The 13,009-nt window shown below is 39.9% G+C and overlaps 1 protein-coding gene across 1 annotated transcript; it reads right to left on the bottom strand.

Moving 5' to 3' along the window:
• Positions 1–3,763: 3,763 nt before the first annotated feature.
• Positions 3,764–4,938, bottom strand: LOC140180638 (uncharacterized). The gene is made up of 2 exons (XM_072221894.1): positions 4,575–4,938; positions 3,764–4,329 (listed from the first exon to the last, which is right to left on the bottom strand). The coding sequence occupies exons 1-2, from the start codon at positions 4,936–4,938 to the stop codon at positions 3,764–3,766; spliced, it is 930 nt and encodes a 309-aa protein (XP_072077995.1).
• Positions 4,939–13,009: the final 8,071 nt, after the last annotated feature.

The raw sequence follows: 13,009 nt of genomic DNA, 5'->3' as shown, positions 1-13,009 counted from the left end.
TTGGTAGGAAACTTTTCAGGAAATCTTAAATTTTATTTAAATAACAATAAAAGATAAAATATGAGTGTACATGTAAGTGCTTACCGTTCTAGTTCGGGCAACTTTTTAGATCTCGGCCTGGTGCCTTGTTAAAAAACCTTTTTTAGGAAAAAGAGTGCACCCTAACCTAAGATCTTTACTATTTTCTACCTATAGTACCTTCTTAGGTTACAGGCATGCCATGACCTTGGTATTTTTCGCCCTTCAAGGTCGGACACCTTGTGGTAACCTTTCCCCAGTACTTCTGCAACTTGGTATGGTCCTTTCCAATTGGCTGCTAGCTTCCCTTCTCCTGACCGACCTGCTCCGATATCATTTTGGATTAATATGAGATCGTTGGTGGTGAAGCTTCGCTAGAATACCTTCTGATTATACCTTAAAGCCATTCGATGCTTTAGCGCTTTCTCTCTGATCCGAGCTCTTTCTCAGACTTCTGGAAGTAGGTCGAGCTCTTCCCTTTGAGTTTGGGAGTTGGTATCTTCGTTGTAGCAGATCACTCTAGGGGATTCCTCTTCTACCTCTACGGGGATCAATGCCTCCATTCCATAAGCAAGTCAGAATGGTGATTCTCTGGTGGTGGAGTGTGGTGTTGTCTGATATGCCCATAGGACTTGTGGGAGCTCTTCAGCCAAGCTCCCTTTGCATCCCGTAGTCTCCGACTTAACCCGGCCAATATGACCTTGTTGGCGGCTTCTGCCTGTCCGTTGGCCTGTGGGTGTTCTATAAAGGTGAATTGGTGCTTTATTTTTAGGTCAGCTACTAAGTTCCTGAAACCCGTGTTGGTGAACTGAGTGCCATTATCTGTGGTGATGGAGCATGGAACCCCAAACCTCGTGATAATATTTCTGTATAGGAATTTTTGACTTCTTTGGGCGGTGAAAGTAGCCAATGGTTCTACTTCAATCTATTTTGTGAAGTAGTCTATACCTACGATGAGGAACTTGACCTGTCCTGATCCTTGGGGGAAGGGTCTGAGGAGGTCGAGTCCCTACTTTGCAAATGGCCAGGGTGAGGTGACACGGATGAGCTCTTTGGGTGGAGCTATATGGAAGTTGGCATGCTTCTGGCATGGTTGGCATGTCTTGACGAATTCTGTTGCTTCCTTTTGCAAGGTCGGCCAGTAAAAACCAACTCAGAGTACCTTTTTAACAAGAGCTCTTGCCCCAAGGTGGTTGCCACACATGCCTCCATGGACTTCCTCTAAGACGTCCCTCGTAGCAGAGGTCGGAACACATTTCAAGAGTGGTGTAGAGATTCCTCTCTTATATAGAACGTCGTGCACTATGGTGTAGTACTGTGCTTCTTGCACTAGTCTTTTTGCCTCCTTTTTATCTGCAGGGAGTGTGTCACACTTAAGGTAGTTGATTATGGGAGTCATCCATCCCTGGTCCTGGCTTGATATAGTTAGGATCTCCTCTTCCTCCAAGATTGATGGATTTTGCAGGGTTTCTTGGATGAGGCTTCTATTATTGCCCCCTGGTTTGGTGCTGGCTAGTTTTGAAAGTGCATCAGCTCGGGTATTTTGCTCCTGGGGTATATGTCGGACCTCATATTCCTTGAATTGTCTGAGTTGTTCTATGGTTTTGTCCAAGTATTTTCTCATGGTGTGGTCTTTAGCTTGATAGCTCCCTTCTATTTGTGAGGTGATTACCTGTGAGTCACTGAAGACGATAAGCTTTTGAACTCCCACTTCCCTAGCCAGCCTCAAAACGGCCAATAGTGCCTCACATTCAGCTTGATTATTTAAGGCAGGGAATTTGAACTTTAATGATAGTTCGATTTGGGTTCCCTGATCACTTTCTATAATTATGCCTGCGCCACTCCCGGCTTTGTTCGAAGAGCCATCTACGTAAAGATTCCACTCTATGGGGGTACCCGGGGTGTCAGTGTATTTTGCGAAAAAGTCAGCTAAGTACTGTGATTTAATAGCTGTACAAGCTTCATATATAAGGTTGAATTCAGATAACTCGATTGCCCATTGTAGGATTCTTCCAGTTAAGTCTGTTTTCTGTAGGATACCTTTTATAGGCTGCTTGGTCCGTACTCTGATTGTGTGAGCTTGAAAGTATGGGCGGAGTCGTCGAGAAGTGAGTATGAGGGCGTAGGCAAACTTTTCTATCTTTTAATAATTTAGTTCAGCCTTTTGTAGTGCCTTACTGATGAAGTAAATGGGTTGTTGCCCACTTTCTTCTTCTCTGACCAGTGCTGAGGCTACTGCTCGACTTCCTATGGTGATGTATAGTGTGAGTTCTTCACCTTTCCGTGGCCTGGTAAGGATAGGTGGTTGCCCCAAAAATTTCTTGAAATCTTGGAAGGCTTGTTCACATTCTGGGTCCATTTAAACCTCTTTCCCTTCCTTAATGTTGCATAGAAGGGGAGAGATCTTAAGGCTGATCCAGCTAGAAATCTGGATAGGGCTGCTAGTCTTCCGTTGAGCTGTTGTACCTCTTTGACGCAGGTCGGGCTTTTCATGTTGAGTATGGCCTGACACTTATCTGGGTTAGCTTTAATTCCTCTCTGAGTGAGCATGAAGCCCAAGAATTTGTCGGCATCTACCGCAAAGGTGCATTTTTCAGGGTTAAGTCGCATCCCATGTTTTCTTATGGTGTCGAACACTTTGGTGAGGTCGGGTAATAACAATTCCTCCTTTTGTGTTTTTACCAGCATGTTGTCTACATAAACCTCCATTACCTTTCCGATGTGATTGGCAAAAACTTTGTTCATCAATCTTTGGTGTGTAGCTCCTGTGTTCTTGAGTCTGAACGGCATGACTATTTGGCAATAGTTCGCTCTTGGGGTTAGGAATGAGGTCTTTTCTTGGTCGAGCAGATACATTTGGATTTGGTTGTATCCTGAGTAAGCGTCCATGAAGGAGAGATACTTGTATCCCGATGAGGCATCGACTAGAGTGCCTATATTTGAGTGGGTAGGGATCTTTTAGGCAGGCTTTATTGAGATCGGTGTAATCAGTACACATCTGCCACTTTCCATTTGACTTTTTTACCAAGACGACGTTGGCTATTTACAATGGGTATTTAACCTCCCTTATGAACCCTGCTTCCAGTAAGGCATGTACCTGCTCCTCCACAACTTGGGACCTTTCTGGGCCAAGCTTCCTACGCTTCCGTTGTACAGGCCGAGATCCAGGGTACACTGCCAGTTGATGGCACATTAGCTCGGGATCTATCCCAGGCATGTTTGCGGCCTTTCACGCAAAGAGGTCGGAATTATCCTTTGGGACTCGTATCAAAGGCTCCTTTAGGTCTCCTTTTAAGGTCATCCCTATATTTGTTACTTTGTCTCTAGTGTCCCCTATCTGAATTTCTCCGGTCTCGCCTTTGGGTTGAGGACGAAGTTCTTCGCGAGCTCGGATTCCCCCGAGTTTGATAATGTTGGTTTCCTTTCCTCTGGGGTTGCCTTTAAGGTTCAGACTTTCATTGTAATAGCGTCGCGCCAGTTTTTAGTCTCCTTTTATGGTGGTGATCCCTTCTGGCGTTGGGAACTTCATGCACAGGTGTGGGGTCGAGACCACTGCGGCGAGCTGGTTCAACGTTGTCCGACCTATTAGGGCATTGTAAGCTGAGCTTACATCGACTATGATGTAGTCTATGCTTAATGTCCTAGACCGAGTTCCCTTTCCAAAGGTTATGTGTAGTGGGATGTACCCTAGTGGTTGAATTGGGGCGTCTCCAAGCCCGAATAGGCTACTTGGATATGCTCTGAGTTATTTTTCTTGTAGTCCGAGCTTATCGAAGCCGGGTTTAAACAATATATCTACGGAGCTTCCCTGATTGACCAATGTTCGGTGGAGGTTGGTATTAGCCAGTATGATAGTAACCACCACAGGGTCATCATGCCCAGGGATGATGCCCGCGGCGTCCTCTTGAGTAAAGTTGATAGTGGGGAGGTCTGATGGCCTATCTCCTTCTCCGACATGATATACTTCTTTAAGGTGTCTTTTACGGGATGACTTGGAGATCCCTCCGCCTGCGAATCCGCCGTTGATCATGTGAACGTGTCTTTCGTAGGTGCAAGGGGGATGTTCAGCTCGTTCACCATCTTCATCCCTTCCTCTCTTTTTTGGTTCGTCCCTTGTATTGGCGAGGAACCGATTTAATCTGCCTTCCCTGGCTAGCTTTTCTATAACATTCTTCAAGTCGTAGCATTCGTTAGTAGAGTGCCTGTAGATTCGGTGGTATTCGTAATACTCTGTCTGACTTCCTCCCCTTTTGTGTTTAATCGGACGAGGGGGCAGGATCTTCTTTGTGTTGCATATCTCTCGGTAGACATCTACAAGAGACACCCAGAGAGGGGTGTAGTTGTGGTACTTTCTAGGTTTCTCAGTAGGTTGGTCATCTTTTTTCCTAGAGTCCTTATCCTTGTCCCGAGATGGGTAGGAGAATCTGGACTTTGGGCTTCCCCCAACCGGGAGTTCTCCTCCATATTGATGTATTTTTTTGCCCGTTCTTGTACCTCGTTTAGAGATGTTGGGTGTTTTTTGGATATAGAGTGGCTAAAGGGTCCTTTCCGTAGACCATTGATAAGTCCCATAATTGCTACTTCTGTAGAGAGATTCTGTATGTCTAGGCATGCTTTGTTGAATCTTTCCATATAACTGTGAAGGCTCTCCCGGTCTCCTTGTTTAATCCCTAGCAGGCTTGGAGCATGCTTGGCTATGTCCTTCTGGATGGAAAACCTGGCTAGGAACTTCTTAGCGAGGTCATCAAATCTTGCAATTGACCTTGGTGGCGAGCTGTCGAACCACTTTATTGCCGTTTTGGTCAAAGTGGTCAGGAAAGCTTTGCAACGGGTTGCATCTGAGGCATTTGTGAGGTACATCCGGCTTCTGAAGTTATTGAGATGGTGACTTGGGTCGGAGGTACCATCGTAGGGAGTCATGTCAGGGGCTTTGAAGTTTTTTGGGACTTTAGTTTTCATGATCTCCTTTGTAAATGGGTTTTGGTCCTTCTGGGGGCTATCTTCGCAATTGGATCGAGTGGTCTTCATTTTGAGGTCGGCTTCAAGCATAAGGAGCTTGTCTTCTAGCTCTCGACGCTTTCTTGTTTATCTTTGAAGGTGCCTCTCGGCCTCTCGCTGATGTTCGGCCTCTTGTTCGAGTTGTTTAAGGCAATCCTGCTGTTTATGAATGACATCTAAGATTTCTATGTTTGGAGTTTGCTTGTCTCCCTTGGATTGAGGTTTGTCCTTTGATGTGGCATCCGTATTCTTAAGCGGCGTTTTGTCTTCCAAATCAGAGTTATGATCGTTGTCTGGGTTATCCGCCATGATGATGGAATGACTTCTAGGTTCTCCGGCAATGGCGCCAATATTTCGAGGGTTACCTGAAACTGAAGGTCGATCTCGGATGAGATCTTGAATGTGAGCGGAACTGCTATGTCTGACTTGTTGGTGTATGAGGTGCTGTTGATCCCTGGTCACCGGAGGATGGTGGTACCTGCAAGAGACTCCGATGCTTAAGTTAGCACGTGCTTTAGGTAGGTTTTTTGTAGAATCTGAGTATGAGTTATTCCTGGGTGATCCAGTGTATTTATAGTAGTGTGGAGTGACCTTCCTTGAGATAAGTTAGTTATCTTATCTTATTCTTTGTGGGTGAGGTCACCTTATCTTTTTGGATAGTCGCCTTTAGAGGGTCTGTGATCCTTAGCTTTAGGCCTACTTGGGCCTTTATGGAGATTTGGCCGAGCTCTTTAGGAAGAGGTCGGTAACGAGCCAACCTTTACAAGAGGTCGGTCGCTTTGACGTCGTCCAACCAGGATAATGTAGCTCAGTCCAGGGTATGAACAGGATCAATTGAATACCTCAATAGGGGAGCTGAGCTCAAATGTAGAGCAGCTGAGGGTGGGGCACACTGAGCACGCCAATACCCTCCATGAAATAAGAAAAGATCAAAGATGATTGATGGAGGAGCAACAGAGACAAGCGCGTGACATAGAGGAGATCAAACGCTCCATTGGATTCTCCAGGGGAAGCAACAGCCGCCGCCATTGAGGTTGTTGACTCCCATTATATCTCTTTTGTTTATTGTCTATTTTTCTTTTCAAAGTTAATGATCACATCTAGTCGTTTATCTTTCTTTTAGTCTTATTTTCTGTTTTATTTTTCTTATAAGATATCCTCTGTATCCTCACCATGCTTAAAAAGAAAAATTAATTGAAAAAGAAACAGTGAGATTTATAAGTTTTAAGCATATCATGAGTATTCCAATTAATTTGATTTGGGGGACCTATATTTATCTTCTGAATGCATGAGTTAACAATGCATAATTGATATTGGAATTGAGAATGTTGGCTCTTGAAAGAACAGTGAGTTTAGAGAAATATTATTGACTCCTTGAAAAATAAAAAAATATTGATTCTTGAAGCAACAAAAAGCAGAAGAAAAAAAAGAAAAAGAAATATAAAAAGAGAAAGAAAATAATATATGCTCATAAAAGAAAAATCAAAAGAGCAAGGATCCAAGGCTTTGAGCATCAATGGTTAGGAGGGTTAAAAATTAAGCCTAAAAAGCTCAAATGAGCTGCTAAGTCATGAAGGTGTCAAGTGAAAAGCTTGAGACTGAGCAGTTAAAGTCGTGATCCAAAGCAAAGGAGTACGGTTAAGAACCCTGGGCACCAATGTCTAGGAATTTAAGCAAAGCTCAATTCGAATCCAAGAGGTTTCCCCAGTTAAGTGTCTGTGGCGTTTATGTATCCCGTAGTAATACCGGAAGACAAAACTCTTAGAGTCACGGCTAGGCTCAAATGTGCAAAGCACCAATAGAAGCTGTGTTCAAGAACAAGAAAGGCAAAAAACTAAGAGAATCAATAATATTATCCGGATTCTAATTCCAAGAGAAGCCAATACTTCTAAGCTTCAAAGGAAAGTGAGTTGCCAAAACTGTTCAGAGCTAAAAAGATATTAGCCCCACCCAGTATTTGGAGCTCAGCTTCATTAAAAACTTGGAGACTTCATGTATCTTTCTCTTCTTTTTAGTCCTACTTGTTTTTGGTTGCTCGAGGACAAGCAACAGTTTAAGTTTAGTGTTCTTATTTTTCTAGTGTTTTTAGTATATTTGTTAAGTTTTTTGATGTTTTAGTAGGTTTTAATGCAAAATTCACTTTTTGGATACTATTTTGAGCTTTTGTGTTTTTCCTATGATTTTAGGTGAATTTTGGGTGAATTTGGCAAGTTTTAGCAAAGTCTGATTCTGAGGCAAGGAAAGCATAGCAGATGCTGTCAGATTCTGACCTTCGTGCACTCAAGCGAGCATTTCTTAAATGATGCGTTCTTAACAATTTTGGAAAGCTAACTTCTAGGGCTTTCCAGAAATACATAATGGTCTATACTTTTCTTTGATTAGGACTGCCCTTATTGGGCGTTGAACTTCCAAACTACCCCCTTTCTGGCGTTCAACGCTCCAAAGGGACTCAAGCCAGCATTGAACACCCAAACTCAGCATTCAACACCACCAAGGGAGCCTAAGGCAGCCTGAACAACCCCCTAATGGGCATTCAATGCCCATTCCTCAAGTTAGACGTCAAGCGCAGCCCAAGATACTCACCTAAGTGGGCCTAGAAGTGGATTTTCGCACCTTTCTACTTAGTTTATTTCACTTTTGTAATTTTTAATTACTAGATTAGTATATATAAGGGAAGATCACCATTGTTTAGGATCTTCTCCACCACATTCGAACTGCACACTTTATTTTTTGTACAGTATGAACAATTAAACCTCCTAGGTTAAGGTTAGGAGCTCTGCTGACTCCTATGGATTAATGCAATTACTGTTCTACTTCAATCTATGTTTGATTCTATTCTACGATACATTGTCATTCTTCATCCTTATGAATCTTGATTCTACATGAGTTCCTTAGGAGTCCTGACCCGGATAGTATTGAGCTACAGCTTAAGAGTGCATCATGGGTTCCAACAAGTTATTTGGGCTAATTGGGTATGTGATATAAAACCTTGTTACTTAGCGTCAATCTCTGATACGAAAGATCTGACCTTGTCTATGGCATTTTGAGTAGGATCATCAAGAAATTGAATTGCGTGGGCTTCACCCTTTCCCAGATTGATCTAGTCCATTCGGATGTTTGGTTTGGACCTGAGGAGATTAATGACCACGACCAATGGCTTAATCACTTACAGCCTTGCCATTGAAGGAATCACTCATCATTGGAGTAGTGAGCATGACTTGTTAAATAAGAAGAAGAAGCATCTTCAAAATATTGATTGTGAAATATTGGAGGAGTAAATTGTAGTGTGTAATATTGTTTTAATGATGGTTTTAGGGTATTGTTGAGTTGGTTTGAATTGAGTTTTGGAAAACTAGAGAACCTTGAAAGTTTTTATAAAGACCATGTTTTTTATGAACTTTGATTAGAACTTGGCTTCCGAACCTTTGTTTTTAATGAAACTTGTCTTAAATGAAAGTTAGGTCCGAGAGCTTTAAGAAATTTGAAGAATGTAAGAAAAATATTTTAAAACGAAAAAGTTATGCGCGTTTGAAGTTTGGTAAGAAAATCTAAATTCTGCAACTTTGAGATTTTTCTGAATCTGCTAAGGCATGGGTACGCGGGTTTTAAACACGCATACGCAGGCACTGGCATGCGCAAGCGGGAGTGTAATTTTGATGCATGCGTACGCGGGTTTTAAACACGCGACGCAAGCATTCTTCTTGGTTAGGGAATCTCGTGTACGCGAGCAAGGTGCTGTGTGCATGGCCATCCATTTCGACAACCATGCGTATGCGGGACAGGTGCATGTATACGCATGACCCCTGTTTTACGGAAAACTTGTTTTCTTGCAATTTCAACTGGGTCTCTAACTTTCTTAAATTCTTTAATTACTGTTTAAGGCTCCTAGCTAGTAATTGGACTTTGAGGCTAGTGAGGATGGGTTAGGTAACTTAAAATGGTATTTAGGCTTTGAATTAAGGGTGAGTGCATTTAGTGGATTTAAATGGATAGTTTGTTATAAGTTTAGAGCCGGTGACTTAGGCTTGTGAAGTTTTGAGGATGAGCTGACTTGAGTGGATTGGCGAGGTATTGAGATAATAATATATTGAGAACTGTGATGAGTTGAGAATGGAATGAGGATATGAATTGAGAAATGATGGAGAACAAGATGAATAGTGAGCCGGGCACTATTTCCTTGGGTTAATAGTGAGTGATGAGCAGATAATTTATACGCTTTTTGGCATTGTTTTTAGGTAGTTTTTTAATATGTTTTAGTCACTTTTTATTATATTTTTATTAGTTTTTAAATAAAAATCATATTTCTGGACTTTACTATGAGTTTGTGTGTTTTTCTATAATTTCAGGTAATTTCTAGCTGAAATTGAGGGAGCTGAGCAAAAATCTGATTCAGGCTGAAAAAGGACTGCTGATGTTGTTGGATTCTGACCTCCCTGTACTCGGAATGAATTTTTTGGAGCTACAGGATTTCAATTGTCACGCTCTCAATTGCGTTGAAAAGTAGACATCCAGGGCTTTCCAGCAATATATAATAGTCCATACTTTGCTCAAGGATAGATGACGTAAACTGGCATTCAACGCCAGTTCCATGTTGCATTCTGGCGTTAAACGCCAGAAACAGGTTACAAGTTGGAGTTAAACGCCAGAAACAGGTTACAACATGGCGTTTGACTCTTGAAACAGCCTAGGCATGTGTAAAGCTCAAGTCTCAGCCCCAGCACACACCAAGTGGGCCCCATAAGTGGATTTCTGCACTATCTATCTTAGTTTACTCATTTTCTGTAAACCTAGGTTACTAGTTTAGTATTTAAACAACTTTTAGAGATTTATTTTGCACCTCATGACATTTTAGATCTAAACTTTGTACTCTTTGACGGCATGAGTCTCTAAAGTCCATTGTTGGGGGTGAGGAGCTCTGCTGTGTCTCAATGAATTAATGCAATTATTTCTGTTTTCTATTCAAACACGCTTGTTTCTATCTAAGATGTTCATTCGCACTTCAATATGATGGATATGATGATCCGTGACATTCATCACCATTCTCAACCTATGAACGCGTGACTGACAACCACCTCCGTTCTACCTTCGATTGAATGAGTATCTCTTGGATTCCTTAATCAGAGTCTTCGTGGTATAAGCTAGAATCCATTTGCAGCATTCTTGAGACTCCGGAAAGTCTAAACCCTGTCTGTGGTATTTCGAGTAGGATTTAGGGATTGAAGGACTATGACGAGCTTCAAACTCACAAGGGTTGGGCGTAGTGACACACGCAAAAGGATCAATGGATCCTATTCCAGTATGAGTGAGAACTGACAGATGATTAGCCATGCGGTGACAGCGCACCTGGACCATTTTCACTGAGAGGACGGATGGTAGCCATTGACAGCGGTGATCCACCAACACACAGCTTGCCATAGGAGGAACCTTGCGTGCATGAAGAAGAAGACAGAGGGAAAGCAGAGATTCAGAAGACAAAGCATCTCCAAAACTCCAACATATTCTCCATTACTGCATAACAAGTATTTATTTCATGCTCTTCTATTTTTCGCAATTCAAACTGATAATCATAATTAATCTCCTGACTAAGATTTACAAGATAACCATAGATTGCTTCAAGCCAACAATCTTCGTGGGATCGACCCTTACTCACGTAAGGTATTACTTGGACGACCCAGTGCACTTGCTGGTTAGTTGTGCGGATTTGTGAAAACTGTGAATCACAATTTCGTGCACCAAGTTTTTGGCGCCGTTGCCGGGGATTGTTCGAGTTTGGACAACTGATAGTTTATTTTGTTGCTTAGATTAGGAAAAATTTTTCTTTTTTGGTTTAGAGTCTTCTATTATTGTTTTTGGTTGAAAATTTTTTTCTCTAATCCTTATTTTCTCTTTTTAATTTTTTCAAAAATTTTATAAACTGATAATTGAGTTTTTCTGTTTGAGTTTAGTTTCATATTTTAAGTTTGGTGTCAATTGCATGTTTTTTATTTTCTTTTGAATTTTCGAATTTGTGTTCATTCTTCTTTCTTAATCTTCAAGTTGTTCTTGTTTATTTTCCTTATTTGATCTTTAGCTTTTCTTGTTTTGTGATTTTTCTTGTTTTTTTGTGTATTTTTGAATTATTAGTATCCAAAAAAAAATATAAATAAGATATTTTATACATTAAATACCTTTATTAAAACACTTTAAATTTATAGCTCAATTGGCTAGAGCAGTGTGCTTATGTTCTTGGTAATTGGGAATTTTCTTTCTAAAATCTTTTCAAAAATAATTTTTCTTTGAATAAATCTTGTGCCAAACTTTAAGTTTGGTGTTCTCCTGTTAACTTTTCTTTAGTTTTCAAAAATTTTATTTTGGTTTTCTAAAAATTTTAAGTTTGGTGTTCTTTCCTCATGTTCTTGTTATTCTTGTGAGTCTTCAAAGTATTCTTGAGTCTTCCTTGTGTTTTGATCTTAAAATTTTTAAGTTTGGTGTTCCTTGGTGTTTTCTCTCCAAAATTTTCGAAAACAATGAGCATTAGATCTAAAAATTTTAAGTTGTATGTCTTTTGTGTGTTTTTCTTTTTCATCATAAAATTCAAAAATCAAAAAATTATCTTCTCTAACTATTTTTGAGCAAATATTTCGAAATGTTTTCAAAAAAATTCATATTTTTATTTTAAAATTTCTATTTTATCTTATCTTAGTTTTAAAAATTTCAAAATTCAAATATTTTTCAAAAAAATCATATCTTTTTCAAAATTTTATCTTATCTTATTTCAAATTTCAAATTTCAACTTTCAAATTTCAATTTTCAAATTTCGAATTTCAAAATTTAATTTTCAAATTTAAAATTTAAATTTCAAAACTTTTTAATTTAAATTCCTTATCTCCTCTTACCTAGCTTATCTTATCTTTTCTAATCTCAAATCTTAAAATCAAATCTTTTTCATATCTTTTCTTTTTTTTTTATTTTATTTTCTTACAAATATCTTTTATTTTAAGACATATCTTTTTTTTTAGTCACCAAAAAAAAAAGACATATCTTTTTCAAAACTTCCTAACCAATTTCTCTCTTCATTTTTTTTTCAAAAATCCTCACCCACATCTTTTTCAAATCTTTTTAATTAATTAATTTAGTTTTCAATTTTTTTATTTCTTTTTCTTCTAATTTTTGAAAATATAGTCAATTTTTTATTTATTTTATTTTATTTTATTTAATTTTACTTTCGGTTTTGAAAAAAAATTTATTTGCAATCCGCATCATCTCCCTTTCTCCATCATGGACCTAAGTGGAAATGAACAGTCCAGAAGGACTCTGGGGTCATATACTAACCCATTACTACTGCATATGGGAGTAGCATCTGTATACCTCCCATCAAAGCAAGCAGTTTTGAGCTAAATCCTCAGCTCATTGTCATGGTGCAGCAAAATTGCCAGTATTCCGGTCTTCCACAGGAAGAACCTATTGAGTTTCTGGTGCAGTTCTTGCAAATTGCTGACACAGTGCGTGACAAGGAGGTAGATCAGGATGTATACAGGCTGTTACTATTTCCATTTGCTATAAAAGATCAAGCTAAAAGGTGGTTAAATAACCAACCCACAGCAAGCATAAGAGCATAGAAACAGTTATCAGACAAATTCCGGAATCAATATTTCCCTCCAAAAAGGATGACACAGCTAAGGCTGGACATCCAAGGCTTTAAACAAGAGGATGATGAATCCCTTTATAATGCCTGGGAGAGGTACAGAAGGATGCTAAGGAAATGCCCTCTGAAATATTTTCAGAGTGGGTGCAATTAGACATCTTCTACTATGGGCTTACAGAAAGAGCTCAGATATCTCTAGACCACTCAGCTGGTGGATCTATACACATGAGAAAAACTATTGAAGAGGCTCAAGTGCTTATTGATATAGTTGCTAGAAATCAGCATCTGTACATAAGAAGTGGGTCTTCCATAAAAGAAGAAGCCAAAGTAGTGTCTACTGAACTTGATCCTCCAAAACAAGTTGCTGAA

Source organism: Arachis hypogaea, chromosome 17 (assembly GCF_003086295.3).
Source record: "Arachis hypogaea cultivar Tifrunner chromosome 17, arahy.Tifrunner.gnm2.J5K5, whole genome shotgun sequence".
Taxonomy (NCBI): domain Eukaryota; kingdom Viridiplantae; phylum Streptophyta; class Magnoliopsida; order Fabales; family Fabaceae; genus Arachis; species Arachis hypogaea.
Note: the sequence above shows the minus strand (reverse complement) of the source record. Positions and strands in the feature narration are given on the sequence as shown.

What these genes read in the sequence shown, in the direction of transcription:
- LOC140180638 (XM_072221894.1), bottom strand. Translation starts at nt 4,938, where the DNA reads ATGACTCCCTACGATGGTACCTCCGACCCAAGTCACCATCTCAATAAC. An exon ending in AATTATGGGACTTATCAATG is followed by an intron (nt 4,330 to 4,574) that starts GTCTACGGAAAG and finishes TGTCTCTTGTAG; the next exon opens with ATGTCTACCGAGAGATATGC.